Genomic DNA, 14,186 nt, shown 5'->3' with positions numbered 1-14,186 from the left:
TTCTTACACTCGGGAGTTTTGGTGTACCTTACATATGTGTTTTATTACTAAAACAGTGCTGAAAGACAAAAATGATTGTGATTAGTGTGACAAAGAAACAGCATGTTCTTAATATTCTGAGGATCAGTTTATCTTTGGGTAGAAAAGAGACACATTTGTCAGAAGTAAACCCAATGGGCTCGATGTTGCATTATAGTGTGCTGCTGGTCCCTACATCTAATGTTCGGGAAATTCAGAGAGAAAGTATTCGAGTGGAAAATTATCACTGCAATTGACTAGAACAGGAATGTTTCCTGTTTGAGAATGAAGTGAAATCAGCACTGCTGGGGAAAGTGTAAATCTGAGAATGCATGAAGGGCCAAATGCAGAATTTGGTCTGTTTTTATGGCTGCTGTTCTGTAAACTGATTTTAGCACTGCAGTCCCTTCTGCTTTTAGCAGATAAATGGATGTTCTACCGCCAGGCAGAATCAAAGCCAAATATAGTTTTCCGAAACTGTATCCAATTCTCCCCTAAAGTCTGCACCCCGACACCCCTGTTCGGCAACGAGATGCACAAAGAGCAAAGGCAGCAACAAAGCACAACCCGGCTAATTAGGTCAGGGCCGAGCCGGGTGCGACCACTGCAGCGTGGGAACTCGCCGCTCCGCTCCTCGCGGGCACCGCAGCTTCTCCCGGCGCTGATGCGGCCCTTCGGCCGAGGGCCGCCGCTCGCTGCCCGCCGCGGAAAAGCTGCCCGGGCCCCTCGGGGGTTGCCCTGCCACCGGCCCAGGGCTCGCACCGCGGGAGCCGAGCAGGGTTAAGCACCGCCCCTCGCCCCTCTCTCCCTCCTTCCCGCCGTCCTCCCTCCCTCCTTCCGCCAGCCCTGCCCCGCCGCCTGGCACCGCCGCCGCCGCGCCCGCCCCGAGCGCTCCCCGCGCCGCCGCTCCGCCAGCCGGCCCGCCGCTGCTCGGCCCCGGCCGGGCGGGGACTTGGCAGGAACTCCGGGGAGAGAGCGAGAGTGCCTGCCCCCGCTCCGCTGTGGCTTTTGGGTGGAGAAGAAAGGTCTGGGCTCGGCCGAGGAGCAGCAGCAGCCGCCGCCGCCGGATAGGAAGAGTCAGGAGGGAGAGAGAGAGACGGAGAGGCGGCTGGAGCCCCCCAAAGTGCCCCCCCATCCCTGCACTGCAGGCTACATTTCCAGCTTCATGGGCAAAGTGTGGAAACAGCAGATGTACCCCCAGTACACCACCTACTACTACCCCCAGTATCTGCAGGCGAAGGTAGGGTACGGCACGCCGGGCGGCGCGGCGGGTCTGCGGCTGGCCCCGCTCCCGAGCGGTGGGCCAGGGCCGAGCCCGGACGGGGGCTCCGCGACGCGGGGCACGGCCCGGGGGAGGCGGTCAGGTTGCACTGGGGGACGGAGACAGGAAAGAGCTGGCAGCCCCTTCCTGCCACCCGCCGCCGTCGCCTCGGGAACGCCGCCGGGGAGCGCCGCCGGGAGCCCCCGGGCCGCCCGCGGCCGCCGCGCTCCCCGCCGGGCTCCCACCCCTTCCCCTTGCTCCCGTCTGTGCCGTCTCCGACCTGTCTTCTTCCTTCTCGCCTTCCCCCCTCCCGCCGGCGGTCCCTCCTCTTCCCCAGGGCTCTCGGCGTGTCTTCTTCCCAACCACGTCCTCGGCCACCCCGCTGCAGAGTGGAGCTGTGCGGGGCCCCGCTCCTGCTGCTTTCTCCTGGTGGAGAAGCCCCCGAGAACGCGGGGAAACGACCCAAACTTCATCCGGCAGGCCCTGACCGGCGGCGGTCCGCTGCTGGGAGCCGCTCTTTCAGCTGGGGCGGGGGTGCTTTGACATCTTGGGGGGTGGCAGGGCGGGCTTATTGCTGTGATGGGGATGGCCGTAATTCCACTTAAATACGGACACTGGGAAGGCTGCTGGACTGGCATAGATCCTCATTGTCTGTGGAGTTAGACCTTTGTGAGCTGCCACCTCACAGTTTACAAACTGGATTAGAAACGCATTAAAGGTCCGGCTCCTGATGGTTAATGTTGTACACGGGTAGCTGTTGTTTGCAGGCAAATTGATTTTAGTAGTTCTTGTGGTGATGGATCTGCACCTCTTTTTATTTTTTCTCCTTCAAGTCTGTGAGGACAGCCAGCCCCACTGCTTTAGAAGCATCATGCTGCAAACTGGCAGATGCAGAGGTGGTTGCATCAGCTGTCTGGAACATTTAGCATAAGCCTCTCCAAACACCAGTGTCACTCCTCAGAAATCAAAACAGACCCATATGAGGCTTCAATGTGTGAACTTTTTTTAGAGATTATAACTGTGGCATGGGGCCTTTTTTTTTTTTTTTTGCTATTGATACGTCCTGCCTGTGTGGCAATGACAGGACAAGAATTCCCTTCTCTGTATCTGCATACTTGATAGGCTCTTCTTTTTATTGTGTCCTGTGTTACTATATTGTGAAATGTAATTTATACTGCTTTGCTAAAAAATAAATTGTTTGACAGTCATGAGACATTTTACAAGTCAGCAAGAGGAGGCTTTGAATGTGCTTTTGTATAAACAGAAATTGATAGAAATATGATGAAGGTCTTTAGGTGATTTGAAATGATTAATCTCTTCAATGTGTAATCGACATCAGGCTACATAGTACAGTCTGGAGCCATTTAAAGATTATGCTGCAGGGTAATTACTTCAGTACTGTTTAGATATATATTTAAAATAATTATTTTTAGGAAAGGTAGAGTGCCTAAGGAACAGCCTTCTGCATCACTTAGCTGTATGATTTTATAAATATTCTGATATGAAAAAATGTCTTTGTTCAGAAACTTTCACCGTCATGGTTTTATGTGGCATTAGTAAGTTACAAACTAAGTATATAACATTGAATATATGTAAAGCAATGTCACTTGGCTTTTTTGACCTGTAAATAATTGAAGAGGGAGATAAACCCTAATGGCTTACTGTAGTTATTGGAGTATGATCCTAGAAATCCATGATCCTATGAGAAAGCTTGATGGACCATCTTTTGAAAATGTTTCCTGTACAGTTAATTTAATATTGATTTGTATTACAGTCAATGATATCTTCAAAACATCTTGCAGTCTTTGCTATAAAATTATACAGCCTGAAATTACATTACTGTGTTTCATCAGAGAGAACACACAGCCATTTGACCTGCACACATGAAATAAAATATCTGGGATCCAGTGAAAGTCTTCAGTTTTCAGGGATCTTGATTTTACAAAATAAATAAAAAGGTGGCTCCTTGGTGTAGATAAAAGGACCAGTAACTCTAAGTTTTGATATTGAAGTATGCAGAATTCAGTAATATGAGCAATCTTCTCACTATGAATCCTTGCTGAACATGTAGAAAAATAAAATTTATTGTTTTCAGCTGTTCTGTTATTTGGGCCCTAAAACAACCATTGTGCAGCACATGAGCTATTTCAGTAATTCTGGAGAAATCTTTCATTTTTATTAAAGAAAAATTATAGTAGACTTGAATAGCCTTTGCTGAATGTATGATGGGTAACGGAACGTGATTAAACTGGGGGAGGTAAGAGATTTTTAAACTAGAAGTTTTGCTTCCCATCTTATCCTTATTTAAGTAATTATGGAAAGCCTGCTGGCTATAAATGGCAAATCGATAACTAGGAGATGACAGGAATTGCTTGAAGATGGATCTTTTTCTGTAGAGAGATCAAAAATACTCGTTAGAAATTGCATACATTCCTAATGGCACTTTAGGTTAAAATGTTGATATGGTCAACTAATTTAATTGCTACAAAATATGTTATAGGTTTTAAAAGCAGATTTTGTGTCTATCTGTTATGATCTTCACAGTCTTATTCATGATATACTCAAGCTGGTTCAGTCATATATTCTGGGAGGAAACATAAACATTTGCTGTGATTCAGCACCACCCTCCCGCCTAATCTTAGGGTGTTCAGCATCAAAAGAGACCAGTGAAACCGTGGATGTAAACGAAATGAACAAAATAAACATTGGAAGAATGTGTAAGGCTTTTGATATGAAAAATTATTATAGCAATGAAAGTAGTTTGAAATGACTTCAAGTTGAAGCTTGTAAAACCTGCAGTTTTGGGACTGCCACAATTTTTACCCTGGCAAATCGTATGTTTGACGTATCTGTTAGATTTTTGTGTCTTCCAATGAAAGTATGTTTTAGGACAGTAGCTATAGTGCAGCATTGTATTGAGTGTCAGAGAGCATCAGAAATATTTCCAAGTTGAGTGGATGTTTCTAAAAGTTTAGATACTTTCTTTAATTTTTTTTTTGTAACATTGCTTTTAAAATGTCAGCTCAGTTGTATTTAATTTCCTTAATATTTTATTTGAAATGAAGAGATTCTATATTTCAGCATTTTAGAAAATGATGTTGATTAAGATTGTATGTGTTTTACTAATTCTTAAAGACCTCTCTGACCAGGAGGAAAATCTGACTGTGCCAGGCAAAGCGTTGTAACATTTAACAAGACAGTTAGAGTAAACATAAACAAATCTAAAGGTATATATACATCTCTAAGCCACAATCTGTTTGCTTTGGTAAAGTAAGAAATTAAAGTGAAACTACGTTTTGTTTTCCTTTGCCTAAATATCAAATGGAATTCAGGGATACGATGCACTCAATGATTTACAAGTAAATTGTGGTAAATAGCTGTATTGCTGGTTTTTCCTTGGACAATTATGCGACAGTATAACTAATTTTACTGATTTTGCTTTCTGTATCATGGAGGAAATTTCTTTGTTGCCATTTTCTACTAATTCTCTCTTATACATTTCCTATAAATAGAATAGCTTATTTAAAGTGCAAGCATTTAATAGTAATAAATAAAATTCATATGATACTTGAATTCTATTTCTTTTGTATGGTTTTAGGTTACAACAACCCAGAATAAACGAAATCTTGTGAATCTTGCTAAATTACCTTAGAGTGGGCTTCTAACTTTGTAATTTGGTAGCTGCAAAATTAGTGCCCTGGCAGCTATGAAAAGAACTCATATTTCTAGAAGTTTGTGTAGGTTTGTAGGCAGGGCTGTAGATTGATGTAAACTCATATTGAGCAGGCAGATTCTGCCACATCAAAAACTTATTTTCAGGCTGTTGACAGCAAACTTTAAAATGGGAACATTTAATTTTTATTCAAGCCTGTTGATGGCAGAGTAGGTAGGAAGCTTGTTAAAAGGGAGCTCACTGCATTGTTAAACAAAGCAGATATGGAACTTCTGTATTAGGAGATGCTGGATAATCCACAGTTTGGTGTCAGTGTATAAAGTTAATAGACCAATGCAGAACCTTCTGGTTTAGATGCTTCGAAAGCAGAAGCTCTAAGACCCTCTAATGGTTTGCTGCTAATTAAACTTTTACCATATTCTGTGCCAAGCACAGCCCTATTGCCCTTTAAAAAGTTTTACTAGCTTATGAGCAGATTTTAATCAGCGTAAATGATTACTAATTCTAATCACTTCAGTTAGATTTATTCCATATGCACTATGACTGCAAAATCTGTACATAGAAAAGTCAGGTTTACAGTAACACAGAGTGTGTGTATATGTTTATAAGGTTGGATAGAAATAATGTTCACACCTCTTATTGTGAGAATTTATATTAATTGTCCATACTTGTGATCCCTCTGGTTCTTGAATGGGCTTGGAAATCCATTAAAAAAAAAAAAAAAAACACCACAGTTTAACTGCAGGCAAACTTTTTCTCCCTGTGCAGTTACCTGATCCTGTCAGCCTCAATAGCTTCTCAAATGAGTTCTCTCCCATTCCAGCCAGACTGCGATTTTATTGTAGAACTATCCGAAGAATTCCTTCAAAAAGTATACCACATTGTGGAAGAGAAGGAAGTGTGACATTTACACATTTTAAGAAAAACTCAAGAGTGCTGATGTTGAGGTGATCCCTGCAGCTCTATAAAATAATCTCAGAAGATGTAAAATATGGAGAAGTGAAGAATGTTCTCTAGAAAGTGCACTTAGTGACTTCAGGAAGGTTTAAACCTAGATATTCCACACTGAGAGCACTGCATCATTTGGTCAAGTCAAGAAAGGACATAGGTTAGTGTGTCATGTATGTTAATGTACATCATTGTAACTATCTAAATAACTCTGATAAAGATACGTGAAATGTAGAAACACTTCGCATCATCATCATCTTGAAGACTGGCATTATTGAAGTCAACGTGAGTTTTATCTTTGATTTCAGATGAGCATCATTTTATTTACTAGAAACTCAATTAATGCTTTGGTTACGTTGACCATGCTTAATTTGGGAGTGCTTTGCAATGACGTGCTATTCATAGTCTTCACTTCAGAGGAGCAGAAGTTAGGCAGTACAACATATAGATTGTGTGATGGGAGCTGGAATCAAGGAGAAGTAACAATGGCATCCATAAGATGTGCTGATTTTGTATTTTTTCTAGGGAATCTTTCAAAAAGGGTTTTTAAAAAGCCATAATTTACCTCCCTTAATCCAGCCTCCTCAGAGAGAGGAACAGTATAAATATACATACACTAGAGATGGAATTTGCAAATGACAAAGTAAAAAATATTTTCTCCACATCATTAATGGTAGAAATAACACGTTCTTATTATCTTTGTAATTTCTAGAAGCTTGAGAATAAACTCATCCCTAGAGTACACTGTGCTTGGGGCTTGATTTGATACTGTGCGATTGGCCTCATTTAACGAATGTCAACAAAATCTGGTCCCTCTCCTTGATTCAGTAGTAACTTTGCTGCTGATGTGTATGAGTCTGACCCTGATTCTGAAAATCCTATGGGACTGACTTCTACAGAAAAGTGATAAATCAATACGTAGCTTGAAAAAGGCTTGAAGAATTTATTCAGTACTGTTTTCTTTTTGTGTTTGATTATTAAACCCCCCCAGGCACTGGGTATGTTCCAAAACCCTGTCTATGAAGTTTATAACCAATAGGTAGGGAACAGCTGTAAGAGACCAGAATTATACAATGTGTCTGATTTGTAGTAGTGTATTTTCCAGCTTTACCTTCAATGCAGGATCCCAAGGCAGTCATGAAAGGTGTGCAATAAGTTTGTGCGGGGAGAAGTTGATTTTCTTTGAATAAAACAGTTCTTTAAAGTATGTTTTCTTTCACAACTCTACTGTTACTCTTGGTAATGACTATAGTGTTTTTCTTGTTACCTTTAAACCAGAGCTGAGCATGCTGTTTATATTCTTACCCTTATTTGTAAAGAGAACCCTGCACTTCAAAATACTTTGCTTCTAGTGAGAGCATAAAGCTTCAGGTCTCAGTTTCAAGGATGAAATTTCCTGAAAGTGAACTTCTAAGCTTCCACTTAGTGTTGAAGGAATGAAAAAAGGCAAAATTATTGAAATTTTCCAATGGATAATAACACAATATAGTAAAGCAGTGTTTTGTACATCTATTTTTCTAGAAACCAACACCTTTCAGAAACATACCTGTTTTGGATATACATTAAAAAAAAAACATCTTTGGAGAGAATTTTTAAGCTGCTTTAAAGAAGTCCAAGCAGCAGTTTGAACTGGCAACGTTGCTAGTAAGTCCATCACTCTTACTCAGAAGGGTAATTGATGCTACTAATCCAGTGGTCCTAATGAACAACACTTGATTGTGACAGCAGTAAGGAAGTTTGAACAAAGCTGTAGTAATAAACCGGAAAATACAGCTTGGCACAGTTACCTATTTCAGTTTCATTCTTCCCAAGTAGTCATAATAAAGAGAAAATAACAATGGTTTAAAAAGTATTTTTTTAAATGAAATTATGCTTTTGGTTTGAGAAATAGTCCTTTGAAGATATATATGCTCAGATTTAGCCAAAAATATGCTGCAAATTATATACTATTTTTTGTTGTGTTGTAGAGATTTTTCTATAGCCTATGCAAAGCAGTGATCACAACTCTTGGCTGGAAAATCACGTGCTTTGTTAAAGAAGTGAAAAATGTTGGAAAAATCATGCTGATGAAAATATGTTCAGAATTTAATTCATTTCAGTCAAAACACAGGCACACAACAGATTCAGGTCATATTTACTGTGGCTAGTAGGTAATAATTACTATCTGACTTCATGCACTTTCTTAGTCTTCCTCAGCTGAAAATACTGACACCTGCATTTAAATTTAATTTCGTTAAATTCTTAGCTAAATTGTATTATCTCAGAATTGAGGAAGCCAAAGAGCTTGGACATGGATATAATAAGGTACCATGACTCACTTGTTTCATGGTGGCCTTTATAAGCCACCGTGCTCTGTTTGTGGTCTGAGACCAGGAGAATACATTGGGCCTCAAATGCTCAGACTTGATGAAAAAGTATATTTAAGGTAAATTTTTGAAAGCTCAGTGGACACATAAGGCCCGTGAAAAGTGCTTCAGAATAATTCCAGGTAGATAAGCAGAGCTTACTGATGCAAAATGCAACTCAAAATGTTTGGTGTGACTCTTGTGCGTTGAAAGTATTGATCTTCTGTAGAGAGGCAGAGCGAAGGGGCTTCACTTTGTGGGTTTTACTACAGGTTAAGAACCGAATTCCCTTGCTTGTCTCTTGGCAACGCACACTGACACGTTTTCCATAGCCGTTTATAGGCTGTGGTAGTATCTCTGACCTCTTCTATCCCTCAGGCCATAGCTACATAATCACTTTAATTTTACATAACTATGCACAGCAGCCAGAAAGGGCAGTCTTGTCTTTCCCCATTGCCCCCAGCAACTCATTCCTGACCCTTCCCCTGTGCTGGCACTGGCATTCGTATGACCAGTCAGTGAGCTGAATCAAGAAACCAGTCTGGCTGAAAACTTACCCAAAAAACCCCACCTGTAATACATTTTTACAGTGGAGCAACTAATGAGACGCTGAAGGAGTTTGATATTTGCACAGCTATGGGTGAACTTGTCACTGAGATAAATACACCCTCTTGAGTTTCACTTTTGTACAGCAAAAAGGTGGTGCTTACTTCTCTACGTAAAAGGCTTTCCATGTCCTTGGCCAAAAGGGTGAATGATCCAAGCCAAAGGAAGATACAACAGAACTCTTTGGTTGATTGCATATATATGCAGATAACTGCTAGCATCATTTTTCTTTGATTTTATTTTTTCTTTTACTGTTTTAAATTGTGTCAGTTGTTGGTACATTAAGTGTTAAAAACTGTTTGAGTCTGTCTTTCATTCTTACGACCAATGAGTGTGGAAGAAAGTGTGAAATAAGTTGTTGAGAGGGCTTAAGTTAGGTATAGGCCTGGGAGGAAAGAAGGAGTCAAATGTAAATGGGGCTTCCAGAGGCCTTGTAGCATAGTGTTACATTTAGCTTTCCATTTTCAGCACAGTGCAACATTGATATTTTATTTCATTCTGGGGAAAGAGGGGAGAAGGCTGGCACTTCAAATTAGCAGCAGCTGCAGAATTAAGACAAGGGTGTTAGTGACTCATTTGGAAAAGTACTAGCTAAAACAGTCTGTCTCCTAGGGAAAAAAAAAAAAAGAAAAAAGTTGAAGAACGGTTTATGATACAAACTTCCAATTTCATGAGTAGTGTCTGTGACCTTCTGGCTTCCTCCAGGTAGCTTTTCTGATTAGTGACCATTTGCTTTTGACAATTGCATATTAAAGTGAGGAGAATGCATGGGGACACTTTGGAAGGGGAAGCTTCTCTGTTAACAGGGTCAAAGACCCAGAATGTCTCGCACTTCTTTAGACACAGTCAGTTAGTAAGAAATTAAGATTCTTATTGTTCCAGGTAGAAAGAAAAAACGGTGATACTTAGTTGTTTTCTGATGTAGCTGAATTATTGACAAAGAGTAGTCAAACTCCAGTTTCCCTGAACACAGAGATCTTGAATAACAGAAGCAGTTTCTTTGTTCTCAGTCCCAAATTCCTTTCCCCAATCCAGTAATCTCTGTTTAGGCCTTTTACAGGCCATATACTCAGTGCTTGTGTTTAGGTTGTTCTCTACTCTTTCCGTATCTGTATTTGTGTGAGTTTTTTTCCTTTCTCTGATGAATACATGTATTTCCCTGTTCTTTCCCCAGGTCCTACAAATGGCTTTATTTAGCTGTCAGAAGGCTAAGGGGAGATCTTATTGCTGTCAAAATCTATCAAATGAGAATGTGTAGACAAGGTGGAGCCAGACACTTCTTGGAGGTGCACTGGGATAGGATCACAGGATAATTCAGGTTGGAAGGACTTCAGGAGCTCTGTAATTGAACTTTCTGTTCAAAGCAGGGTCATCTAGATCAGACCAGGTTGCTCAGGGCCTTATGCAGTCTGGTCTCAAAAACCTTCGAGGATGGAGACAGACAGCTCTGCACAAGCTCTTCCAATTCCGCCCGTCCTCACAGTGAATTTCCCCCCCACCCCCTGCACCCTTATTTCCAGGCTGAACCTCTCTTGTTTCAACTTATGCTCATTGACTCACCCTTGCACCACACACCACTGTAAGAACCTGGCTGGTTCTTGATAACCTCCTCAGAGGTTTCCATTCTACAAATAGAAAGCTGCTGTTAAGTCCCACCAAAGCTCTCTCTCCTCCAGACTGAACAAGCCTAGTTCCTTCAACTTTTCGCAGAGCGTATGATCCACCTGCCAACCATCTTCACAGCCCTCTACTGAACTTGCTCCAGCTTGTCAGTGTGTTTCTTTTACTGGGGATCCAAAGCTGTATGTCATATTCTAGATGGAGTCTATCAAATGCTGAGTGGAGAGGGATGGTCACTTCCCTCACCTGACTGCAGCCCAGCAGGCGCACCTTACTGCCAGAGCATGCTGCTGGCTTATGCTCAGCTTGCTGTCTGCCACAGCCCCCCCAGCTCTGTTCCAGCAGTGCTGCTCCCGAGCCAGTCAGTCCCCAGCCTGGAATATTGCAAGGACTCTTCCTTCCCAGGTGCACAACTTTTCTCTGACAGAAAAATGTTAAACACACCAGTCCCTGGACGAACCCTTGTAGTGCTCAATTTGCTACTGGCCTCCAAGTACAGTATAACCCATTAACTGTGATTCTCTGAGCCTGACCATCCTGTTTTATTCCCATCTAGTTGCCTACCCATCCAGACTATAAAGTCCTTGCAGTCCAAGAATAAAGTGGGACACAGTGTCAAAGTCCTTGCTAAAACCAATGTGAATGGCATTCACTGCTCTCCCCTTGTCTACAGATCTAGTAGGGAAGGGAAGGGAACAGGCAGTAGGATGCAAAACAAAGACTGCAAGTAGTGACATAAGAAAATTCTAATTAGATATGAAGAAATTTTTCCACCATAAGGGTGGACAAACACCTGAGCAGGTGCCAAGAGAGGTGTGGAATCTCTTGGAGACAGTAAAAACTCAACTGGCCAGTTGAACCTTCTCTTGGAGGAAATTTGGAAAGGATGACCTCCAGACATCCTTTGTGAGTCGTAGTGTGAGATCCTGTAAGGTAGACCCTGGTAACTGTCATCAGCCCAAGAGGCTTTAAAGTAACTGTTACTGTTCCTTCTCTGTTTTATCATTGTAGGCTGTGATATGGCATTTGGAAAGGAAAGGTATAGAAGGAATGCCCTGCTAACAGAAATTCCCTTATCCCATTTTAGTAAATATCTCATTCAGGCTGCCTGAAATTTAAGGCTTTTTGTTTGTCTGTTTGGTTGTTTTTGTTTTTTTTTTTTTTTTTTTTATGGCAGAACCTTACAGTGTTACAAAACTACGGTATAAATTGTGACAGACATGTATACATTCTCATACCAAATCACTTCTTTAGGCTGACATGTCTTGTTCCTGCATCAAATCTGAATTTGTTGTGAAGTTTTTGTCTTCGACATGGATTAAAAATTAAATTAAAAAATAATTAAGCCCAAATTAAATTTTGTTTCTTTATAAGCAGACATTATTCAGAGGAACAAGAAAGACAACCGAGGAAGGCAGTGTCCTGACTTTCTAGTAGAAAAAGTGGGAAGAATTAGCATGTGCCTGTTGTCCTTCACTGACACTTCTGCTATATCTCAAGTGACTTTTCTTCCAAAATACAGTAAGTTCATCAGCTGCAGAAGCTATGGATATGTGACAGGCTTCCAAACTCACCCACCCACCCAGCTTCTTTAGCCAGCTCTGCTTTTATCAGCACTTCTTTCCAGTGCCTTTTATGTACTCCCTGATATTTTCTAAGGATTTTCAATGGGAGGTATAATAATAGAAAGCTCTCACGGTACCAAACCCTGAAGTTAATCTTAAAGATGCTGCTTCTACTAGATTTTTAAAAAAAAAAACAAGCAACCAAACCAAAAATCACAGCTGTAGTTGTCAGCCAGACTGGTGATGAGAATAACATGTAAAACCCACCAAATGTCAGTTCGTTTTTACACTGCTAACTAAATAATGTGATTGTGGTTGTTCATAAATTCTGAAAATCAGGTTTCTTGTTAGGTGCCAGAATATATATTCAGGGACCTAAGATGGGATTAAGTTGGCCTTAAAATTACTTCCTTATGGCCAGAAAGTTGCAGAGACAGCAGCATTATCACTCCAAATAATTATCATGGAAATGAAATTCCCTAATTGAACATTTCATTTCCGTTTTTATCTTAGAGAGTTTACTTTGGGCTACCTGAGCATAAATCAAAGTGAAGATTTTTACAAAAATATAGGATTTGGAATAAAGGAAGAGAGATTTGTGCACAGGAGATATTTCTCTTAAATGCCGTTCTTGGACTTTTATTTAGTTGAGGGCCTTGGACTAGGGAGGAGTGTTAGCCAGCATCTAACACTTACATGCTTGGTAGCTGTGCATCTTTCTGGGAGAAACAGCAAAAAAAAAAGGTGAAAATGAAAGAAGAATGACAGAAGTTTACTTTGCCATGTTGTCCCAAAAGGAGGCAGAAAAGGAACTATGCATATTTTATATCTGCTCCTACTTTCCTTCTTTTAAAACTGAAAGTGGAATTCCCTGTCAGATGAATAATTGAACAATGAACAAATGAATAATAAATACTTTTTTTTAAACTCATATGAAATATAATGCATCATTTTCCATGCTTGCTTACACTCCATTCCACTATGTCAAGGTTAGTATAAATAGCTTTTCTTTTCCTGATACTTACATGAAGTTTAGAAACGCATACATGTTGAACAACAGAACTCCGGACATTTCCACAGAACACCTGTTTAGGAATAGAGATTTATCTGAAATGTTAATTCAGTTTCCTTGATTGACTAGTTTTTGTTATTCTTTGTCCTTAACAGTGTGGTGTCTACTCTGCAGGATAACCTGTGCTTCAAATAGATATTGGGCAATCTCGTGAAGTGCGTGTGTATCATTTATAAAATATTCAGGTTTGCTGTCTGTATAATGAAGGCATTCATGTGTAACACGGGTACTTAGGCCTTAGTCCTTCTCTTGGCACTGATATTGAGCTCCATGTATTCTCTAATTTAAATGGCCATGGAATCTTGTCTTTGCAGAAAAATCATGCATCAGAATCTTAATTTTATCTCAAGAAATAAGCAACATCACAATGTTAATTTTCACATTTGTTTCATTACAAGTCCCCCAGTTTTCAGTTTAAATGAGCTGCAAAATCTCCAGACCATACCAGATTTAGCTTTAAAGCAGAATTCAGGAACCATTTGCTGTGGGAGAGAAGGCTCGCTGGTATCAAGGGTTGTATACAAGTCTGAGCAACTCTGGTTTGCCTAATTACTGGAGGCTGTCAGAAGGCTGAGCTGGGATTTCTGGGAGTAGGAACCTGAGAGTCATATATGGGAATGACAAATATTTCACAGTTTTAGAGAGAATCTTTTGATAATTGATACCTTGAGAAATAGCATCTGGAAAAGAGGAAAGGAACGCATGCCTTAGGATACCAATGGGAGAAGAACAGAGAAGCAGTCTAGTTTCTGTAATTTTATATAGTCTCGGCTTCACTGAAGCAATGGACTCCTTTGGGAGAACTACCTGTGGTCAGTCCTTACTCCCACATTGAGACCCAGAGCAGGTGGTCTCAGGAGCACTGGGTTTGCAAGGAATGGAGATGTTTCTACAGGGCTGATCCGCTTTGCTTTCTGTGCCCCTCTAGCATTGAGCTTATCTCTGAAAGTAGGTTAAACAGGCTCTTAAAGCTGGCTATAGACCTGTCCCTTGAGTCCTGTGTTGTCATTTGAGATAGGAGAAGAGGAAAAGGTAAGGGAAAATTACAAAGCTGGATGGGGGGAGAACATAAGAAAAA

The 14,186-nt window shown here is 41.0% G+C and overlaps 1 protein-coding gene across 3 annotated transcripts in view; it reads left to right on the top strand.

Annotated features, from left to right (window-relative positions):
• The first annotated feature begins 910 nt into the window (after positions 1–910).
• The window catches only part of RBMS1 (RNA binding motif single stranded interacting protein 1), a 146,382-nt gene continuing 133,106 nt past the window's right edge, over positions 911–14,186 (top strand). For 2 of the 3 annotated variants that reach the window (XM_065840686.2, XM_065840684.2), the window contains exon 1: positions 912–1,258. In XM_065840686.2, the coding sequence (XP_065696758.1) occupies positions 1,184–1,258 (75 nt within the window). In that variant the 5' untranslated portion in view covers positions 912–1,183. Of the gene's footprint in view, positions 1,259–14,186 lie in introns of all 3 variants that reach the window. The other variant, XM_071810965.1, reaches the window with a different exon arrangement.

The sequence above is a fragment of the Patagioenas fasciata genome, chromosome 7 (genome assembly GCF_037038585.1).
Source record: "Patagioenas fasciata isolate bPatFas1 chromosome 7, bPatFas1.hap1, whole genome shotgun sequence".
Lineage (NCBI taxonomy): Eukaryota > Metazoa > Chordata > Aves > Columbiformes > Columbidae > Patagioenas > Patagioenas fasciata.
Note: the sequence above shows the minus strand (reverse complement) of the source record. Positions and strands in the feature narration are given on the sequence as shown.